General features: G+C 44.9%; 3 protein-coding genes across 4 annotated transcripts; 2 read left to right on the top strand and 1 right to left on the bottom strand.

The window, feature by feature from the left end:
* Positions 1-7,730: 7,730 nt before the first annotated feature.
* On the top strand, positions 7,731-11,571 carry LOC136512000 (uncharacterized). The gene is made up of 6 exons (XM_066506010.1): positions 7,731-8,252; positions 8,520-8,642; positions 9,069-9,162; positions 10,400-10,482; positions 10,566-10,655; positions 10,786-11,571. The coding sequence occupies exons 1-6, from the start codon at positions 8,022-8,024 to the stop codon at positions 11,281-11,283; spliced, it is 1,119 nt and encodes a 372-aa protein (XP_066362107.1). The 5' UTR covers positions 7,731-8,021; the 3' UTR covers positions 11,284-11,571.
* A 640-nt stretch (positions 11,572-12,211) lies between these two features.
* Positions 12,212-13,435, bottom strand: LOC136512729 (protein OXIDATIVE STRESS 3 LIKE 4-like). The gene is made up of 2 exons (XM_066506730.1): positions 12,897-13,435; positions 12,212-12,753 (listed from the first exon to the last, which is right to left on the bottom strand). Exons 1-2 carry the CDS (start codon positions 13,142-13,144, stop codon positions 12,504-12,506), a joined length of 498 nt encoding a protein of 165 aa, XP_066362827.1. The 5' UTR covers positions 13,145-13,435; the 3' UTR covers positions 12,212-12,503.
* A 6,043-nt stretch (positions 13,436-19,478) lies between these two features.
* On the top strand, positions 19,479-20,703 carry LOC136512972 (profilin-A-like). 2 transcript variants are annotated; one of them, XM_066506972.1, is made up of 4 exons: positions 19,479-19,731; positions 19,842-19,979; positions 20,072-20,241; positions 20,486-20,703. In XM_066506972.1, the coding sequence occupies exons 1-3, from the start codon at positions 19,609-19,611 to the stop codon at positions 20,204-20,206; spliced, it is 396 nt and encodes a 131-aa protein (XP_066363069.1). In that variant the 5' UTR covers positions 19,479-19,608; the 3' UTR covers positions 20,207-20,241; positions 20,486-20,703. The 2 variants fall into 2 exon arrangements, with proteins under 2 accessions (XP_066363069.1, XP_066363068.1); XM_066506971.1 differs by lacking the exon at positions 20,486-20,703 and having other exon boundaries at positions 19,480-19,731; positions 20,072-20,445.
* The last annotated feature ends 2,256 nt before the right edge of the window (positions 20,704-22,959 follow it).

The raw sequence follows: 22,959 nt of genomic DNA, 5'->3' as shown, positions 1-22,959 counted from the left end.
GCTTCGTATTAGCAATTAGCTGATTGGATGACAGATGATAGTTGACTTCCGACTTCTTCTCTGTTCTGCAAATTGCATAGCAGAAATTCTCTAGTAAGATCATCTCCAAGAATCGTGACTCAAAATATAAGATTCATTCGTTCTTTGGTTAGTGCTATAGACAAAGGGTTCAATACTTATTTTTTGTTTTATCCAACAAGATATAAAATACAACTATTTCTGTAAATGGGTCTACAAGAGAGAGGATACTCAGATTTGGGTTATTCCTCTTCTAGCACCTAAAATGGATCTTCCATATAGGTATTCTGTTGAAGGCTATATGTATTATGTTAGAGATCTATTTTAAGTTTAGATTCCGCGATGGATCTCCTGTTGGAGACAGCCTAATGTTTAAAAAGCGAGAGGGGTTTAATCCAACATCATTCTTAAAAGAAAATGTACATTGACCAAGGTTGCTAACTCCTTCCGTCCACGGAAGATTACATTTACGGGAACCATGCCAGTCAAACTAGATTAAGTTTTACGAAGTTTACAGTAAATAATATTAGTATTTATATCTCCACATAGATTTATTATAAAAATATATTCTATAATAACTAATCTAATGGTACTTATTTATCTCATGAGTGTTAACACTTTTTTATATAATTTTAGTCAAAGTTTAAACCGTTTGACTCCTCGAAATAGGGGAATTGCCTTCTTTTGTGGACAGAGGTATATATATATATATATATATATATATATATATATATATATATATATATATATATATATATATATATGAAAAAGTCTACTTAACCCCCCACCTTTCATACTTGGTCTACTTCACCCCCCAACTATAAAACCGTCTGTTTTACCCCCTCAACTTTCCAAAACCGTCTATTTTACCCCCTGGGTGGTTTTTTCAGCGGCGGTTTTGCTACAGTAACAGCGGGTTGCTACAGGGGTAAAATAGACGGTTTTAGAAAGTTCGGGGGGTAAAACAGACGGTTTCATAGTTGGGGGGTGAAGTAGACCAAGTATGAAAGGTGGGGGTTAAGTAGACTTTTTTCCTATATATATATATACACACACACACTAGATGAGTGCCCGTGCGTTGCAACGGGTGCAACATAAATTGAATAAGATGTTTGTTAGCCAAGTTCAAACCAAGAATATATCAATTCAATTTTTCACGTGTATTATACCATGATAATGTCTAGAAACACATTCATTATCGTAATGGATCTGAAATAAAAGTTAAGCTTGGAGCTTGTTGTCTGAAAATTATGATAAACATCAGTTGCCTCGAAGGCTGAAAATTTATTGTTAGGTATCGAATTGAATTTATCCATGCTTTGCCTTGCAAAAACATGTATACTCGGACTTACAGTATCATAGCCCGCATGAGGCATGGCAATAATTCATTTTTAGGAAAAAAGTATTTGTTGTCAACACGCAACGCGAAGGACGACGAACGAGATTTGGATCACGATCATGATCATTGCGTGGTGATATTCCAATAAATTCCTTTCTCTTCCCATAATTCTCTTTCCGTTTTATTCCATTTTATTTACTTGCCTTCCAGGGTCTCCATGCGGTGATTATTTGCCTGCCGGATATGGATCGCATGAGATGCGGTGATTATTTGCCTACCGGATATGAATCGTATGAGTGTTTTGGTCCTGCCGGGTAGATGTTGACAATCCGTATGTTTTAGTTATAGAGATAGAGATATATTAGTGATGAATGATGTGGACATCTTTTATGAAGAGAAAAATCATCTGGTGAGGATTAGCTTTATAAGAGTATAAGAGTATATAGATTGAAGAACTCTTTTTTTAAAAAAAGATCGAAATGGTTCATTGCACGAGCAAAAGCCAACGTCTGGACGACCAGTTCCCACAGGACTTTTGGTATTATAAAAAATTGTTGCTGAAAACATTGATTTGCATCAGCAATGCCAAAATAAAATAACCACTGTCATCGGTAGTCCTATCCACATTCAAAGCCCCATTGTGTGTTTTTTTAGGGGAGCTTGCCCATTGTTGCCATAGCGAAGGTCGTCTATGCCCCCGGCTAACACAGAAGAATTTCGCAAGTGGGGCCAAAGCCATCTTTGGCTAATTCTTGATGGGACCAGCATGACGTTAGTGGCTTCATATTAGCAATTAGCTGATTGGATGACAGATGGCCCACAGATAGTTGACTTCCGACTTCTTCTCTGTTCTGCAAATTGCATAGCAGAAATTCTAGTATCGCGATCCAAAATATAAGACACATTCATCCTTTGAGAAGCGCTATAGACAAATGGTTCAATACATATTTTTGGTCTTATCCAACAACAAGATATAAAAGACAACTCTTTTATGCAAATGGGTCTATAGGAGAGATGATACTCAGATTGTAGTTATGCCTCTCCTGGCACCTAAAATGGGTCTTCTATATAGGTACTCTATTGGAGGCTATAGGTATTGTGTTAGAGATCCATTTTAAATTTAGATTCCACAACGTGTCTCCTGTTGGAGACAGCCTAATGTTTTAAAAGGGGGAGGGGTTTAATCCAACATCATTCTTAAAAGAAAATGTACGTTGACCGAGGTTGCTAACTCCTTCCGTCCATGAAAGATTACAATTACGGGAATCGTGCCGGTTAAACTAGATTAAGTTTCACGAAGTTTACAATAAATAATATTAGTATTTATGTCTCCACATAGATTTATTATAAAAATATATTCTATAATAACTAATCTAATGGTACTTATTTGTCTCATGAGTGTTAACACTTTTTTATATAATTTTAGTTAAAGTTTAAACTGATTGACTCCTCGAAATATAAAAATTGCCTTCTTTTATGGACAGAGGTAGTACTATATATATATATATATATATATATATATATATATATATATATATATATATATATATATATATATATATATATAATTTTTCTCTACAAGTCATTGTAGTTTTCAACTGTGTGAAATTACACACTTGGTTTTTAGTGATGCTATGATCATAGCGACTTGTTTAACAAAGCCGGTTTGCATGCACATGCAATTGGAAAGGAGAAGTGTAGCACCGGTTTGCATGAACATTTTTCTTTGATCGGGTATAACTTGGACGCACATGACTCATAGACTCCACACTCGCACTACACGCATACACGCGTACGCGTCAGTACATAACCGTACACATGCAAAGAAATAGATTGGGAGACTCTGACCTCCCGATGTGTACACGTGTATACCCTGCTTTTTTAGAAAAAAAATCTAGAAAAATTTACGACACAAAGGTTGGCTGGACGCTCCTACCACTGGGCCATAGATCCCTTTTGCATTTGCATGCGCAGTTGGATAGGAGAAACGTGACAAGCACGTGCATGCGGAGAAGGAGAAATGGTAAAACTTCAAAAGAGATGCCGGGCACAATTTTGTACACATGATGCTGCTGCATGAGAAGCTAAAAAAACTCCTCTAGCAAGGATTTTCCATACCCTTTTTGAACACTAATCGGCGTAACTGCTTCACTAACTCGGGGACCACGCCAGGTGTCGGGTGCCACTTTTTGAGAAAAGGCCGCGTCTCGTGTTGCTCTTTTTTTTTTGGAGTGATTTCAGGGTTGGCTTCCCTTTGGCCCATACAAACGGGCTAAACGAACCTTTGGTCCGGCCCACGGTACGCGTCGAGCGGCCTACACGAACTCGCGGCGAGAGACCAAGACGGAGGCCGGAGGGGAGCGGGCCGTGGGTGAGCCTACGCCAGTACGCCGCGGTCCCAGAGCCGGGGTTTCTGAAAGCCACAAGCAGTCTCGACGCGTGGGTGCGGTCGGGATCGGACGACAGGGTCTGGTCTGGAGCGTAGCCGTGGGCCCCCTCCCGAGTGTGGCTGTACCCTATGCGGCGGGGGTTGGAGTCTGGGTGTGATCTACTGAGATCTGCCGTCTATGGAAGCTGCAGGCGGAAAGCGACGCGTGTTCGGTGATTAGGCCGGTTGCCATTGAGGTCACGAGGTGACGTCCGCTAATAAAAGGGAAAAAAACAAAATCAGATGTCGATGCATCGGCCCCGTTTGTTTCCGCTTCTCTTAGCCACGTTTGGATTATAATCTAAGTGAAGATTTTCTCGCTTCTCGCTTTTCGCTTCTCGTAGTTTGAATCTCTGAAGCGGCTTACCACATAAGCGAGAATCGGTGGAAATAAGCAAAGCGTTTGGCGAGATTCTCGCTTATTTCCACCAACAAGCCGCTTATAAGCGGAAACAAACGGGCCATTGTTGGCCTGGTCGTTACGCGATTTTTTACATTTCCAGCCACCTCCATGAGGTTAGCGGTGTTCTCTGTGCCTCATTTTCCAGGCCGCCATATAGCGTAATAAGCTAGGGGTATGACAACTCTGTTGTATGGAATTGATCTTAGATCCACCTATTATATATTACCAACAATGTATAGAAGTGGGAGCCAACTCCATATGTGGAGAGAGAAGGGAAGGTAGAAGAGAAGCATATTTTGGCTCCGTTCGCTTCACTGAAAAAACAAGTCGAAACACTGGTCCGGCTGATTTGTTGTGAGAGAAAAATATTGTTCCGGCTGACAAAAAAAAGCAAGCTGAAAAAGTACGGATTACAAAAGAAGTGAACATGACCTTTTTTATTTCTTAGGTCTTGTTCGGTTGTACATGTATCCACTCAATCCATATGTGATGAAGTGGTGGATCCATGGATATCCATAAAAATACTTTAGGAAATGATACTATGTAAAGGAGCATGATATCTGTGGAATCATGTCGGCAATGTAGGGCTAGTTCTAGGCCTGAATTAACAAATGTATATAAACGATTAAGATCTATATATTGTAGAGTATAAACACGTTGGAAGCTGTCATGATCTTAATTCTTAATATATTGTAAGGTATAAGGTAGTGTTTCCTTTGACCAAGGTACGATAGCTTTTTTTTGCAACAAGCTAACTATAGTTTAGACATGTTTATAACTTAGGAGTAGGAGCATCTAAGTTCCTCTTCTACTTATCGCCATGTTTTCCCTCTTTTTAATGCTCCTCCTGCATCATCTGCAAAGAAAGAATAAAATAAATTAAATATTAATAATCAATATTCATCATAAGAAAGTAATAGATGTACCCTCTATTCTAAATGAGTATAGGATCTTGTTTGACATAGTTGAAAGCTCTAGTTTGGTTTTGGTAAAATAATAAAACCCTAAGTGTTAACCTAGTTTATCAAAGTGATCATGAGATAGGTAGCACTATTACAAGTGGTGGAGCAATAATGAAGATCATGATGATGGTGTGACCATGATGATGATCAAGCGCTTGGACTTGAAAAAGAAGAAAGAGAAAAACAAAAAGCTCAAGGCAAATGTGAAATTTGATATGAGCTTTTTGGTTTGGTAAGACACTTAGTGAGTGTGATCACATTTAGGATCGATAGCCATACTATTAAGATGGGTGAAACTCGTATCGAAATATGGTTATCAAAGTGCCACTAGATGTTCTAACTCATTGCATATGCATTTAGATCTAGTGGAGTTCTAACACCCTTAAAAATATTTGTGAAAATATGCTAATACACGTGCATAAGGTGATACACTTGATGGTTGGCACATTTGAGGAAGGGTGGAGAAGTTAGTGAAGTAAAGGAGGTGATTGTCACTGATTTTCGTGACAAGACGTTGCTCTCGCAGTGACCGGACGCAGGCTTGTGAGTCCGGTCAGTAGAGGCCGAGGCAGTGTAACCTAGGGTATTGCACCGGACGCTGTGAAACGTCCGGTAGAGATGCACCAGACGCGTCCGATTACGATTTGGCCGCTCTGGAACCTCTCTGGAAGTGACCGGACTCCAAGCGTAGATGCGTCCGGTCATCTCAGCAGAGTGTCCGGTCACGGCGTAGTAGTGGTGCGCGCACATGGCTGACTTGGCACCGGCATGACCGGTTTGCACGACGGCGTGACCGGTCATGACTTAAAGCGCGCGAGAACAGCTACTAGCCGTTGGCATCGCGTGGCTAGCATTGGAAACGAGTGTGACACGTGGATGACATCGGATGACCGAACGCTGAGGCATGCGTCCGATCACATCTGATCGGTGCGTTTGGTCGCTCCAAGTTGGGCTGCAGTGAGAGCCCAACGACTCTATTTCGTGGGAGGCTTCTATTTAAGCCCCATGGCCGGCTCAAACTCACTCTCTTGGCCATTTGTATTGATATAGCAACCTTGTGAGCTTAGCCAAAGTCCTCCCACTCATCTCCATTATAGATTGATCATCTTTGTGAGATTGGGAGTGAATCCAAGTGCATTGCTTGAGTGATTGCATCTAGAGGTACTTGGTATTCGTGTTTCGCTGTGGATTTCGCTTTGTTACTCTTGGTGATTGCCGCCACCTAGACGGCTTGATGCAGCGAGGATCATCGAGCGGAGGAAGGTGCTTGTCTCCAGCTCGAATCGTGGTGATTGTGAGGGGTTCTTGATCTTTCCCCGGTGGAGAGTCAAAAGGTACTCTAGTGGACTGCTCGTGGCTTGTGTGATTCTCATCTTGTGTTGGTTGTGCGGCACCCTATCGAGGGTTTAGCGTGTGATGCCAATTAACGCGTGAACCTCCAAGTGAGTGTATCAGCCACAACTGTGAGTAGCCTGCCGATAAGCATATGAACCTCGATTAAAAATTATTGTGTCACATCTTGTCACCGGGACTCTATCGAAATTGATTGGCTTCATCTTGTGATTGACACACCTCTCTACATGGCAGTATAAATATCTCAATCACTTGTGTATTTACATTCATAGTGTAGCTAAGCTCTTTAGTGTAATTAGTTTTGAGAGCTAGCTTGTGTCATATCTAGTGGTTAGTGAGTCTCTTTAGTTAGTCATTGAGAGCTCACTAACTTAGTGTAGTGACATAGCCTTTGTATGCCTAGAGATCATAGAGACTAGAATTGTGGTAGGTGGTTTGTATTTTAGTAGGCTAGCGCAACATTTGTTTCGTCTTATAATTGTCTAATCATTTTGTTTAGTGTTGTTGTACAAATTTTTATAGGCTATTCATCCCCTCTAGCTATTAGGACCTTTCAATAGTTCTAGCCAAAAAAATATATGGATTTTTCGTAGTTGGGTATTTGTAGCTTTTAAAAATGCAGGATTTGGAGCTGAAGGCACGATGAGAATATTTACATGAATAAGTTTGTTTATAATTTATATTAAATACATATATATTTATAAAACTATTTTGATTTATCCTATAAAATGCAATTATAACTTTGATCTCAAAATTACAGTTGTGCTAAACTTTCTTCAATTCTTTTAATTTGAAATTCCTCTAATAAAAAGGAGCAACATTGCTATTTTTTTTGAAACTCAACTCACGACGTCTAGAGTTTTGGATGGTTATTTTAGGACGATGTCAAAAAATATTACTACATGCACATCTATTATTTTTTTTTGGCGCTTCACGTTTGTGAGCATTTGAGTTTATTATACAGCGTGGCCATAATCTAATTTACATAGTGGTGCTCTTGATTTCAATATACGCCACAATTTTCATGATAAGAATTAAAAAAGAGTAAGAAGATTGTTTTGATGTTTTGTTTGCAACGTGCACATACAAAAGTGCGAACCTATAGATAGATTGATAGAAGGACCAATTCAAAAATTCTCTGATCTAGATAATTATCCAACCATCCAAGGACCAATTCACAAAAAGCACACTCAGCCATTACTCATCGTCTCATCCGCTGATCAGAGCTAAACAGATGGGAAAGCAGATTTGTCGCAAACACGCAGCCTAATACGCGCCACGTATGACCTATTCCCGTCGCCGTCGTCCACCTGGGTTGTTCGCTGAGCCGCGGCCGCCCCCCTTCCTTCCCATTTTGGCGTCTCGAAGCCAGTAGATTAATCCTCTCTCGATCCACAAATCCCTGCCCCTCTCTCCATCTCGCTCCCTGAAATCGAGGAGCGCGGGAGGACGCCAGCAGAGCGCGTTGGCTCCTAGGGTTTGCCGGTCGGATTGGGGCTCCGATCCGGGCGTGCGGGCATGAGGATTCGGGAGCTCCGGGATGGGCTGGAGGTGGAGGACGATGAGTGGGAGGAGGAGGGATCGTGGGGTGGCGGCGGCGACTGGGAGGTGGTCGCGGTTGTGCGGCTGCGGGCGAAGCGCGCGCTCGTCGGCGCCGGCGCCAGGGTCCTGTTCTATCCGACGCTTCTCTACAACGTGCTCCGCAACCGTTTCGATGGCGAGTTCCGCTGGTGGGATCGCGTCGACAAGGTGCTGATCTTTTGCCTGTCTCCAAGTTTATGTTCTGGTTTCGTTATTAGTGTTTAGGGGGTGCGATTTTGAGACATGTTTTTGGGGACAGCTAGCGGCCTAGCGTTGTGTGCCCGGTTAAATTTCATCAAATATACGTGCAGTCTTATTATTATTGAGGTGTAAGAGCTGATCAGTTAAATTGGTGATGGACTAATAATAGTCATTCCTTCTTAATATACAATAGACATTTTAGCCTGATATATCCTTAACCCCCTCTACCTTCAGTATGTTTTGCTAGGTGCTGTTCCGTTCTCTAGCGACGTTCCGCGCCTAAAGCAACTTGGTGTAAGAGGTGTTGTTACACTGAATGAAGCCTATGAAACTCTGGTTCCAACATCCCTATACCAGGTAGATGTTCCTTTACCTCTCGTAGCTGCAGGAGTAACTTTATTTGTCTCTGAACTTATAATGTTATTACTTGACCAAGAGAACTACAGGTTATATTCTAACCTAATAAGTATGTACATCGTGAACTTACTGACACTTAAGTTGGGAAGCTGTAGATCCAGCTTCAGGAGGCACTTATTTTTTAAGCCATTGTAGAAGTAGGCAAAAAAAAAAAAAAAATCGTCGTCTTTGCATTCTGATGATGTACATCATTTCATTGCCTCCTTATGAATTGTGCAATCAACAAAATCACTTGGTTAGGTTGGCACTGGTGCACATGAGATAGGGAGGTAGGCAGGTAGCAAGCAAGATAGTGTTATGGTACCATACCATATCTGGCAGGTTTTACAACTTATGTCTGAATAATCATATAATTCTATTTTTCAGGCTCATGGAATCAATCATCTCGAAATTCCCACAAGGGACTACCTGTTTGCCCCCTCCCTGGAGCATATTTGTCGGGCAGTGGATTTTATCCATTGTAAGTATGTTTTGAACCATGTTTTCATTTTCTTTTTGCTTCTTAGGGTTTTTGGAATTTTATATGTGCTCCATTAATCCATCATCAGGCAACTTGTCTTGATGATGTCATCTCAGTTTTAGGTTGCTAATTTAGTGGTGCCAGTTCAGATCAGGCAAGTAGTTGTAGTGGTCAGCTACGGTTTATGCAATGCGTCATCTGTGTTACTTTGATATTATCTTTGGCTGTTGTTGGACATTTTGTCAGCTTGAATGTAAAGGCTTATTCTTCAATTGAATTATGATTGCTATTATAAAGTTGTACTCCCTTCCAAATTATAGGTCACTTCAGCATTGTAGGAAAATGCACCAACATCATTTCATTAAATCCACCATGAAATATTTCTTGATAGTTTTCTTATTTTGTGCTGCATACATCAATGTATTTTTCTATAACCTGGTCGAAGTTAGAGAAATTTGAATTAGGACAAAGCTAAAGTGATCTATAATCTATAATTTGGAACAGAGGGAGTCTTTTTTCAGTTATCATGATGCATGTCAGTTGTGACAATGCTGTGAACTAATCCGTATGGTGTGATTAAAAGTGGTAGTTCTTTAATTAGTCAAGGAGCAGGAAAGATAGCTTATAAGCTGTGCTAACCATTGTTGTCAATTGTCATTGGTATTAGTTTATAAGATTTGTACTATGCATTTCTATTTGACATTAATGCTATCCCATTGATGTTATCTAGTAAAAATATAGTAGTAGTATGTAGTAAAACAGGTGTCATTATGTCCGTATGGTGTGATTAGAAGATGTAGTTCTTTAATCAGTTAAGGGGCAGGAAAGATAGCTTATAAATTGTGCTAACCACTGTTGTCATTGGCATTATTTTATAACAATTGTACTATGCATTTCTATTTGAATTAATGCTATCCCAGTGATGTTATCTGGTGATAATCCTTAGAAGCAAATGCCCTTGGTTGGATCAAATAACAAGATGTTAAAAGACAGTGCTTGTTCACAGTATGAAATAGTAACGGACCTTCAGTTTTTATTTTTTATTTTTGGCCGTTGCCTCGTTTTGTATGATAGGGTTTATAAATAGTAGATAGTTAGAAACATTGTACCAGAAGACCAATGCTCCATGGCTTTAGTAACAATATAGTAGTAGTATGTAGTAAAAGTGTCATATGGCCTGCTTCTGTGTGGTTTGTGTGTAAGTCAGGCAGCAAGGCAACAAATGCTCTTTTTCCAGGTAATGAAATGCAAGGTGGTAGCACCTATGTCCACTGTAAGGCTGGAAGGGGACGAAGCACTACTATAGTTTTGTGTTTTTTGGTAAGAAAAAATGATTTGCTTCTGGTTTAGCTGTCTCGTAACTGTGCATTTTAATATAAACTTAACGTACTTATTTAATGCAGATCAAGTACAGAAATATGACTCCTGAATTAGCTTTGGATCATGCAAGGTCTGTGAGGCCCAGAGTGCTTTTAGCGCCAGCTCAGTGGCAGGCACGCTACTTGACTTCCTTGGCAGTTTTGTATTAGAGATGATCACATCTATTCTATCCTAGTTATCGCTCAGACACTTGGTCTCCAATTTTATGATCCAGTTGCTGAAATATGGTACTTCTTGCTGCAGGCTGTTAAAATGTTCAGCGAGCTAAATGGGAGATGCCTTTCCATACAGAGCTCAAACCCAACCTGCTCAGCAGTATCTTATGAGGAATGCAGTGAACTATCGAGCACGTGGAGCAACAGATGTCTTTCAATTCAGAGCTCAAATGAAGACTCAGTAACATCTGATGAAGAATCCAGTGAATCATCCTTTGGAGACCCTGAAGTTGATGGCTACGTCACCACCGAGTTTGACAGCGAGCATTTTGTTTTACCTTGCTGTCGAAGTATGCTGTCCAGACCAATAAGCCCCGCTGGGTGTAGTGATGCAGTCTTCATAACCGAAGAAGATCTAGAGGGCTATGAGAACTATGCCGATGACGGGAAGGACGTTGTCGAAGTGCAAGTAGTAGTTCGCCACAAGCCCATCATGAGGAAACTCTCCTGCTTCCTTGGGTCCTTGAAGCTTACTGGCAACTGCGAGCCACCACCTGGCCGTTTGACTGAGGTTCGAGCCTGCTAGGTGGATCTGCTATGGTTTCCGCATCTGTTTTTTGCTCTTTGTACATCGGCAGAGTGTAATTACCGGCATGAGTTTGCACAGCCTGCGGAAATCCCTAGGGACAGAACTGTATGTTGTGGCCTGTGGGTGTCCAGAGAGATTTGGCTATAGGGAGATCTGTGTATTGCTGTAGAGAGCGCGAGAGATCTGTCATCTGTGTGCATATCTGATGTCAATGTTTTCCTTGTAATAAAAAGATGTACTCTCACCATTAAAGAAAGTGCAGTCCCTTTTTAAAAAGCTAAACAACTTTCAATTTAAACAAATAATACTACCATTTATAATACTGCATATGTGTTATTAAATTAGATAATATAGTCTCTCTATTCTAAATTATAAGTCGTTCTAGCTTTTTAAGATACATATTTACGATGTATGTAGATATAACGTATATCTATCAAGCTATGTACTAGCTAGAAATGACTTGCAATTTTGAATGAAAGTAGTATTTTATATTGAATTAATTTAGAGATATGGATATTGATACTATTTTTTATAAATATAATTAAATTTGAGAAAAATATGACTTCTCTAGCTTTTTTACGGTTTGTTTTTAGTTAGGGCGGAGAGGGTGCTCCATTCTGTCTGGAAAAAAAATACAATTCCAATTATGAATCCTCAGTATGAAAGTATGAATCTGGAAGTATTGAATGTGTTTGGAATAACAGAGTACGTCGTACTATTTGACTAATGGTTTTTGTAATTTATCAGCCTGATGCTGTTTTGTTATGAGACCATAGCTGATAAGTAGATCAAGCCATGCTTGAGCGCAGCAGAGCTTAACGTCATGTTCGTTTGGCTTATAAACCGTATTTTTTTTTTTTAGCTAACCAACGATATTTGTCTGTAACCAAATCAGAACACCAGCCATGGGTAGGACCGTGCTTCGTATTTACAGTAGTACCCAAAGAACAGTTTCTTTTGCCGAGCAGCAACAGTGCAGAACGGTCAACGGTAAGTTCCTCTAGTACTCTACCGATAGGAGAACAAGTAACAGTTGACACCACCTCGTAAAATTCTCACAGACTAATGCGCCCGTGAAGAAAATCACCCGCAGAACAGGTAGAAAGAAAGAGAAAAAGAAAATAAAGAAAAAAAAAACAGTTCAGCGACCCTCGAGGAACAAATACGTGTTCCTGCAGTTGCAGCGCTCTCTCGCCAGCGGCCAGCCCCTGCTGCCTCTACTGGTGGTACCCGTTCCGAATGGGCGGCGTCCTGAACCCGTTGGCGGCGACGAGGTCGAGGTTGGCGCAGGAGCTGGAGGCGGGCTGCTTCTTGGCCATCATCCCTCCCAGCGCGACGTAGCTCTTGCACGACTTGATCTTCTGCTTGTAGGGGTTGTCCTTCTTGCGCAGGTCCTCCAGGCAGCGCACCTCCGACATGCACGCGAACGACTGCGACTTGCCCTCGTAGTACCGCGACAGCCCTTTTCTACAAAACCAGTCCTCGATTCGTGAGCAAATTACTCTACTGTAAAACGACCATGGGTTGATGAAAGCTTCAGAGCCTGCTGTGATTTCGCCGGCCGGCCGGGTCCCGGGAGGCGGGAGGTGTAGGCGCGCGCGTGCACTTACTTGGCTGGGAGCTGCGACATCATGGACGTCATGTCGTAGATGCTGTCCGAGTTCATCCTCCGCAGCGGCTGCGGCACGAACGCGCGGCGGTCCTGGTGGTCGCACGAGCCCTCGGCCCCGGCCGCGCCGGGGAATTGGTCCCGCTCGTCGTCGTCGTCGGACTCGCCGCCGGAGACGGACGACGCCGTCTCGAACAGCTCCTCGTCCCCCTCCTCGCGGCCCGCCGCGTCCCCGAGCCGGTAGCTCATGTCGCTCTGCAACGGCAAGCCTCACTGCCTCACCCCGTCTCGCTCTCGCTAGCAGCTCACCCGTCCCAAGGAGAAACGCTGCTCTCTTGCGTTTCGTTCCGCTTCGTTGCGGAGTGCCTGCGCGTCGGCCTCCGCGGCGCTGGTGCGGTGCACGTTTATATACAGAGGCCCCGGCGCGGACGGCAACGCCCCTGAGCCGCGCCGCGCCCCGCCCCGCCCCGGCGGGATAACGCGCACGCTCGGCTTTCAGGATTCAGACGCGGTACGTCGTCCGTCCGTCGTTTGACCAACGCTACCAGCTTTGCGAGTAACGTGCGCGATTCGGTGCGGAAACCAAAAGAAACGCACGGTCGGTAACGCGCGCGTTTTCTTGCAGCGCTTCGTGTTTTCGTGCCCTCGCATCCGCGCCGGTGCCGTCGCGTCGCGGCGAGTACATACGTGGCACGAATCGCGTCGTCCTGCGAGGCTGCGACCCCACGCTGACACGAGTGGGTGGTGGGCCGCCGGACCATGTTTGTCTGCGTTAATAAAGGCGGGTTGGGTCGGGCTGGCCACTGCGGCGCTGCCACACCTGGGTTCTCGCCCCGGAATCTGTTCCGCTCCACGGCTCTGATCTTATCCTCATCATCTCCGTTCGCGTCGCGCGCATGGGCCCCGGTTTGGTTCGCACCCTGGGGAGTGGGGGGATGCCGCTGGACCGCTACCGTGCTGTGGTGCAGTGCAGGTGAAGACGTGGGGAGTGAGAAACAGGGTGGGTTGCGTACTCACTTGGGTTCTGAGCCCTCACGCTGTCACGCATGGGGCCGATGCGGTGACGGCGTGGTGGCCCACGTCCCGTCGCAGGGAATGTGTGCTTTACGGGTACCACGTGGTGTCTGATCTGGGTTGTTGCGATTAGCAGCCCGTTGGCTCGGTCATAATCGATTATAAATTTCTAGTTAGAATAGTATTTTTTTTACACTAAATTAGTCGATAATAATTTACAATCATATATAATTATATCAGCACCGGTCAATCGGGCTGTAGATAGCTGGATCCGGTAAGATACATTTTCCGTTCTGCGGTGATTGTGCTCCTACGGTGTGGCAGATTTACACGTCACCGAGAAGCAGGCGTCCAGAGAAAGAGATTGGCAACGGTAGGAAATAGTAGGTTGACGGGACGGGTCGAGTCGGGATTCATGAGAGTTGTTCGATGTTTAGGCACGACGTCATTTTCCCATGATCTATCGACGAGAGTTCATGAGCGTTTTAGGCACGGCGTCATTTTCACGTAATCTATCTAGTGCTAAAGACCCTTTTTTCTGAAAAGCACCTAGAGCTTTTTGAGTGGAGGAAATAAGCATCACACAGTTCACGGACGAATTCAGCTCCGTCATCATATCAGGTTAACAGAAACGTGCACCCGGAAGTAATACTAAAGGCCAACAACAAACATGTTTCTTTCTCCTAACCACATCAATCAAGTGACAAAACGCGCCTCGAAACGCATCATTTGCTGTGGGTCTCGAAGCAAGGACGGCATGAATTCATCGGTTTCCTTTCCGTGAGAAACAGTACCAGTCTTACTCGAACAACAGTGCCCCTCACGTGTTGTGCGACACCATCGTCCCTAGCGGAGAACGGACTACAGGCATGGCGGCGACGTGCCGAGTTCTGGAAGAGCGGACACGCGTCGCCGGGCCGCAGCTACGCGCCAAGAGCGTGTCCCGCGCGGAGCCCAGCGAGCCTGACACGCCGCGGGGCGAGACGACACGTAGGCCAGCCAGCAGGGCCCGGCAGGGGGTGGACGAATAATCTTTTCAACACCCCGGCCGCGCGCGCTCCCGCGCCGGCGGCGTTTCCGGGGACACGGCCACGGGGTCCGGCCAGCGAGACCAACCAGGGACAGGCTTTTCTCGTGCCTGCCCGCATGAGGGTCGTCGCCGACGCCGAGCACGATGCGTGTCGTCCGCGCTGTGCCCAAACGCGCCTGTCAACTGGCTGATGATGATCGCTTGCTGCCTTGCTGGCCCTTTTCTCGCCTTTTTTTTTTTGCATTGGCCTCCTCGAGCCGATCGATCCAGTGTCCGTCCTGATCCTCACTCAGCATTAGTCCCTGCGACGCTTGGCGTACCGAATCGATGTCATGTCAGGCGTTAGAGCGTCTAATCCCTGTGTGTGAGCCTATCCACGTCGCGGGTGTTCCGAGCCAAGGCCTTGCCTAGTGGGCGAATTTTTTTTTTTTGGCGAAATGGTACTGTAACATTTTCGTTGTTATTTAGCAATTAATGTTCAATTATAGTCTAATTAGACTTAAAAGATTCGTCTCGTGAATTTCGTCTAAACTGTATAATTAGTTTTATTTATTATTTATATTTAATACTTCATGCATGCGTCAAAGATTCAATGTGACGAAAAATCTTGAAAAATTTTGTAAAATGAAAGGAACTAAACAGCCACCGAGCGTTGTGGATCGGCCCGAAAGCCATGTACTAGTACCAATGTACCAGTGCCAGGCGTCGTTTCATCCACTTTTGCGGCCGGCGTGACGTGACCGCGGGGTTTCAAATTCAAAGCAGTGATGGACGTGTAGGATTTGGACCTGCGCCCGTACAGCCGGCCGCCCGGCCGGTTCTTAACTGCGGCAGACGCGTCGCGCAAGCCGGGGCAGAGGAAGCGACCGGTCCATGGGGACGCACGGGTCCGGACGACCTGCGACTACGACCGGTTTGCGTCCACTGGCGAGTGAGCCATAGTTAAAGACCGGCGACCACACGGTCGCCAGCTGCTGACCGCGTGGTTACGCCGGGTCAGGTTCCATGAAACCTTCGCTGCGCTGGAAAACGACCAAACTAATCGCGCGCTGCGGACACAGCGGCCACGCCACAGGTTCCCCGCGTCCGGCGCCGGCGGCCTGCTGGCTCTGGGTGGCTGGCCTCGGCTCAGGTTTCCGATCTCGCTCCGGTGCCAAGACTCGCCAGCGGCCGAGCGCGCGACGCGGCGGCATGGGTGGGTGGTGGTGGCTGACGGCAGGATGCATCACCGTGGCCCTGTTCGGCTTACTCATATCCAATTTATTCAATTTGTTTATTCAGTCAGAAATTTTTTTTTCTCTCACAACAATTCGACCATAGCAGTATTTTCGGTCAGTTTCAGCCTAGATTCACCGGGCCGAACGGAACCCATGTGGCGTACGGAGCACCGGCGTGTCGCGCGTGGATCGATTTGGCTCTCGCGGCGATCTCTTTCTTAGGTGCCCGCGGATCTGGATGTCTCCTTATCCCGTAATCCGGCTATATCCCGAAAAACGGGGTGGCGTGTGTATATGAATAAAGTAGTATTTTCATTATGATTCAGAGCCGTGACAGATTCGTAGGGTTTCTTCCACCTACGTGACGCACTCTAGGCCTCTCGATTCTGCAACGACTCGTCATAGCACGTTAGCGAAGATACGACGAAGCGATAGTGAGCGGCACGTGGCGTTGGACCATCTGATCCGATCCAATAAGCGCGCGGTGCACCGAGCGAAGAATGGGAAAAAGGAGCCGGCATATACCGCTTTTGGCAAGCCATTAGCACACTGCTACGGGCCTTTTACCAACCAAGTACTGTACAGCTGGTGCAACGTGACAGGTGCTGTAGCCATCGAACAAATGGTTCGAAAAGCCCCGTGCGGCCTATCCCGGCGCACGTCCCCATCGCGGGATGGGATGGGATGGGATGGGATTCAGTTCAATCCCTGCGATAATGCCTTGTGTCTCCATGACTTTAGCGCGGAGGATGAGAACGAACGAGGAAGGAAAACGTCAGGAGCGAAAGAGGAGAGGAGGAGGTTTCAGAGTCCAGATCAGATGCGTGCTTGTGCTTGGGTCACGCCATCCTTTTTCGTTCGACACGACATGCGTGGAGGAGGAGGCCGCCGAGCTACGCCAGCGGTTAGAAATGCAGGCAGGTTCGGCGTTTTCCACCACCAAACCATGCGGTTTCCATGCATGCATATCACCGACGGAGCATGCTCCTCGGTATCTAGTCCGTTCCTTCCCAGGATGGATTAGATTAGATGGAGTGCAGAATGTCAAGTGTGGTGTGAGGTCGACCAGGGCGACCCCGGGCCACCCGCGTGTTAGGTTGGGGCGCGGCCAGGTTGGTCCATGATCGTGACGTCGGATGCTGAACGCTCTTCGTGGTGGCGTGGCCGTGGTGGGGGGCGTGCTTGCTTTGTTCGAACTTCGACGCGTGACTTCACAGGTTAATCCTTTGGTGCTTCTGCGCAACTGCACAAACTTGCTTCGCGTTATTTTGTCGGGCAATTTGCTGGGCTTCCTTGGGCCTTGCGGGAGTACTGAAGTTTCTGAGAAGGCCCAGTAGGGCCCATCATTTCGATGTCAGGACTGAAATTTCAGAGAAGGCCCGGTATTGTGTCGATAAATGAACAATTTTTTAACACTATTTTTAAATCTAACACGGCTTAACTTTTTTTAAAAACTAATCCTATTGGCCTTGTCTACTGTGCTCATAGCTGCGCGGCAAGACTGCCACGTGGCAGTTAGTCTAGAAAAATTGTATCTTTTTTCATACGATCTCGGATGAAGATGATTTTTATATAAAAATTGTAGCTCTCGATGAGATCTACAACCCTCTAGTTTTTAAAAATTTTCATTTGAAGTCATTAAGATTTAAAAAATAATAATATAAAGTTTCAGCATCGTATTAATCGCGTACAAGCGCTTGTCGCTTTAGAAGAGTCGTATCTTTTTTATATGGTGTCAAATGGAGATACTTTCTATATAAAAAATTATAGCTCTCGATGAAATCTACAAATTTATATTTTTGAGTTTTTGCATTTAAAATCATTAAGACGCTAAAAAAAGTAAAATTTCAGAATTGTATTAATCGCGTACAAGCTCTTGTTGACCGGAAAAACCATATATTGTATCCCCCTTGTCGATAAATGGAGGTCCATCACTCAGGTCCTCATGTTTACTCGTGTACGTACGTGATTTCCTTCCTTTTATTTTGGCGTCCAAAAATCACATTCTTTTTCTTACAGCTCTTGTTTTTTGTTTGTCTCAAATCAAATACTGTTTTATTGGCGTCTCGCGGTTGTCTTTTTCCTATTGACTTTTGTAATATTTTTTTAGATTCTTATACACCCATGTTATCCTCTTATATTTTTAGTTCGATAGGCATAAGGGCGCGTAACAAGTTGTACGTACTGTTGCAATCAATTCAAGTTTAATAATTAAATAAATAACTCTGTTGGTTCACCGTTGCATCAGTCGGTGTGTTGCAGGGGGCGCGGATCTACATAAAGAATAGTGAAGGTGGGCACACCACGCAAAAAAAAAGAGAGACTAATTTTCATCATATTTATATCCTTATATTATAGTAGTAAAATTTTATGCAGTCATGAGACTGACTCCAACCATGAGACCCAAATACAACACCTATATCTCGGTTTGGGTTCGGCACAGTGAAAAAAAGTCGCCACGCAAAAGTGAGCCTCTCCAACCGACCGCAAACGCACGAGCCCCAAATCCGCCGGAGGTCGCCGCCTCATCCGTCGAGGACCACGCCAAGGATCCTCGTCGTCTCCGGCCTCCATGCCTCCACGCGTGCTCCTCCTCCAACACCGGCGGCGGGCGCGGGCGAGCTCCGCCCCGGCACGGAGGACCTCGGATCCCCGCTCCCCGACGGCCGCGCCCCGCTCCCCGCCTCGCCGCGCGCTCCTCCTCCAACACCGGTGGCGGGCGCGGGCGAGCTCCGCCTCGGCCACGACGCGGGCGAGCTCCACCTCGGCCACGGCGCGGGCGAGCTCCGCCTCTACGCGCGGGCGACCTCTGGCGAGCTCCGCCTCTCCGCCTCGGCCACGGCGCGGGCAAGCTCCGCCTGCTCCGCCTCGGCCACGACGCGGGCGAGCTCGGGCAAGCTCCGCCTCGGCCACGGCGATTTGCGTAGCGAGAGAGAGGGGACGCTTTTTTGCCGGGCACTCAGGGCAGCAGGCAAAATGCGTCGGGTGTATGGGTCCGTCGTTGGAGGATGTTTTCGGAAGGCAAAGAAGTGTGCCGGACGCAAAAATAGGTCTGGGTCTCCTCGTTGGAGACAGTCTGAGAAAAGCACACTCTCGGATTTGCTCTAGTTGCAGTGGCATGCAGGACTCCGACGCTCCGGCCATATCCATCGTCGGGCGCTCAGTTATCCCGCCATCGCCAGAGCAGTCAGCAAGCAGCCCCCGAAACATGGCGAAGTCCATGGGGGAGCGAGGAGACGAACGTGTGGCCCGCCGCAGCGAGGCCGGGATCCGGTCCTCCGTCCCCTTCTCTATTTTAGCCACCCGTTCCGTACATGCTGCTAAAAGCTCGCTCTCCGTCAGTCACCTCACAAACAGTTGGGAGGAGGAGCACGAGAGCCCTCCGGCGATCTCCCCTCTCGGTCCTTTAGCGACCGACCGACCAGTGCGCGCGAGACCAGCGGGCGAAGAAGATGTCTTGGCAGACGTACGTGGACGAGCACCTGATGTGCGAGATCGAGGGCCACCACCTCACGTCGGCGGCCATCGCCGGCCACGACGGCGCCGTGTGGGCTCAGAGCGCCGCGTTCCCCGAGGTCACCGCCATCACATTCCCCTGTTCTGTTAGTATTATGTTATGCTATTGTTTGCGTGATAGATCCCGCTGACATGTCAGGTGAATTTTTGTTGTTGTGGCGTCCTGCAGTTCAAGCCCGAGGACATGACCAACATCATGAAGGATTTCGATGAGCCAGGGCACCTCGCCCCGACCGGCCTCTTCCTTGGACCCACCAAGTACATGGTCATCCAAGGCGAACCCGGCGCCGTCATTCGTGGCAAGAAGGTGATTGCCCATCGGCCATCGCTGCCGCTCCTCTCCGTTTCTGTGGTGTTACACAAATCTTTAGAATTGTTTCTTGTTTTGTTTTCCCCCAGGGATCAGGAGGCATCACTGTGAAGAAGACAGGGCAGGCACTCATCATTGGCATCTACGACGAGCCGATGACTCCCGGGCAGTGCAACATGGTGGTGGAAAGGCTGGGCGACTACCTGGTTGAGCAGGGAATGTAGCCTTCCTCGGTGGTGATGGCTTCAGCTTTCTTTCAGGCCTTGTTTAGATGCCATCCAAATTTAAGTTTTTTCACTTTCTCTTCATCATATCAATTTTTAGCCGCTTGCATGGAGTATTAAATGTAGGTAAAAAAATAACTAATTACACAGTTTAGTTGGAAATCACGAGATGAATCTTTTGAGCCTAGTTGGTCCACGATTGGACAATATTTACCAAATAAGACGAAAGTGGTACTATTCATCGGGTTCACTTTTTTTTGCAAAGTGAACGAGGCCTCGATAACAAAGCCAACAAGGCCTTGCATGTTCCCCTGTTTGCTTGGCTCTTCTTGTCCACCGCTACAAGATGATAGCTGCTCCGCTGGAATTTTTTCAGTTCTGGCTTCGCTCGCTGTAGTTTACATTCTTGGGTTTGCTTGGATCATTTGGCTGTAGCGTGTATCGCATGAACGGAACGCTCTAATCACTAAGCAAGTACTCCTATATTTTCTGCAGATTCGCCCCCCCCCCCCCCCCCCCCCCCCAATATTTTTGAACCAACGGGTACGGGAGTGTGTGCCTATGGGCCTATTTTATTAATAGAGAAGAGTATAGAAACAAGAAATGAAATATATAGCTCAATTTGCAATAAATACTTGAGTGATAGCAAAAATGAACTCTTAATAATTCAATTTCAATTCATACTTGAGGGACACACCAAACTTACCATGTGAAACAAACTATACCCTTCAGTCTATTTTATAAGACCTACTGATATGGCATGATCTTTTTTTAATTAGCTAGGGAACAAAAATGTTTCTGGCCTACCCTATTCACAAATGAACGAGTACAGCCACACAATACAATTCCAACGATACTTAGACCCAAATTCATTAAACAAGGCTCAAAACAACCCAATATCAAACAAACAAGTAAAACACAATGCTCTCACAATGCCTCGCCAGAACCTAGTTCTCAATTCTTCTCCTATGTCTCCATTCCATCTCCCCCCCCAAAAAATTGAGCACCACCACATCAACTCGTCTGCATCCCTCCTTCAAAGTCATTCTCTCTTCCCCTTTAGACAACTGAGACTAGTGTCAGATCCAACATATCCCTATAAAAATGACCAGCAAGAAACATGTCCCTCTAAAAAATGACCTGCAAGAAAGAGTTAGTCTATTTTGTTAAAAACTACGTCATTTCTATGTAACCATAGATCCCAACACATCACCGCTAAACCACTATTACTTCGTTCCTAATCGATGCATCAAAACTCAATAGCCAAGAACCAAACAAATGGATCATATCTCTAGGTTGTCAAAACTTGAAAGTGATGCACAACACATTCCACAACAATCTGGCTATATAGCAGTCAAAAAAAGATGTTGAATCGATTCTTCAATACCACAAAAGACACATTTCGTGTCCCCTTTCTAACCTCTTTTTAACAGGTTATCCTTTATAAGTATTACACCTCTCTTTAAATACCATAGAAGGGTCTTAATCTTTAGGGGTAATTTAGCGTTCCAGAACACCGTCTTCCCCGAGATTCGCTCTTTTTTCATAATATCTCTATACATGGAATACATTGCAAATGTCATTTTTCCTTAATTGCCAAATGAACTCGTCCTTATTATCATTTAGGTTGACAGGTAAAATTAAAGAAATCAGACTCAGCCAATCCTGTAGGTTTTTCCCTACTATCGCTCTTCTAAAAGAAACGTTAAGAGGAGACAGGAGAGGTACTTAGTACATTAGCCACTGTTGCATTCTTCCGTCTCACTAAATTCAATAACACTGAAAAATGCGAATCGCCTGACCTTCTAACTACTCGGGAAAGACTAATTTTTCAGATATTTTTTCTAAAACATCTTGCCAAATACCATCTTCCTTCTGCAGTTTAAATATCCACTTATTGATAACTCAATTTTCAATACATACTTGAAGGGCAACATAAAATGAACTCTTAATAACTCAATTTAAATTCATACTTGAGGGGCACAACAAACTTACAATGTCAAACAAAAGAATACTAATAGAACAAACTAGACCCTACAGTCTATTTTATAAGGCATAGTCTGATATGGTATGATATCAAAATTATATATACTTTGGCCATTCATTTACCCTGTACAATATTTTATGATTTTAAACTTATAGCCATCTATGTAAATCGATTAATAAAAGATATTGTTAATAACTTTTAGAAAATCAAAAAGATTGAAAAAGTAAAATATTTTTTAGGTCCCAGATAAGCTCCCCAAGCTAAGCATTGCGGTCATGCGCCACAAGTTACACTCCACATGTTTTTTAGCACAAAATATGCACACGTGCACACTCACTTATGACTAGCGATAGTATATTAAATTTTGTATATTAATTTGATGGAATCCTATACTGAATATTTCACACCCCCTCCTCCCTAAACAATCTTTAATTTAAAAATTTTTAACTATAAAGTTTTAGATATTGTCGAGAGCTATAATTTAGAGCATGTCTCCAATTAAGATAATTTTAAAATATTAACAAATATGAATCTTAAAATCTGATAATATAAAAACAAATATTAAAAACTTAAAATGATTTTGAATAAAAATATTTTTTAACTAAAAATTTTTAGATCGTGTCGATCATAACAATCGTGCGCGAAGAGCAAGGAGGAGGAAGGAGACAAACGTGTGGCCGGAGCGAGGCGGCGATCCGGTATTTCGTTGTTCCCCTCTTTACGCCATCCGTTTCGTGCATGCTACCAGAAACTCTTCGTCACTTTC

The sequence above is a fragment of the Miscanthus floridulus genome, chromosome 16 (assembly GCF_019320115.1).
Source record: "Miscanthus floridulus cultivar M001 chromosome 16, ASM1932011v1, whole genome shotgun sequence".
In the NCBI taxonomy this organism is placed as follows: domain Eukaryota; kingdom Viridiplantae; phylum Streptophyta; class Magnoliopsida; order Poales; family Poaceae; genus Miscanthus; species Miscanthus floridulus.
Note: the sequence above shows the minus strand (reverse complement) of the source record. Positions and strands in the feature narration are given on the sequence as shown.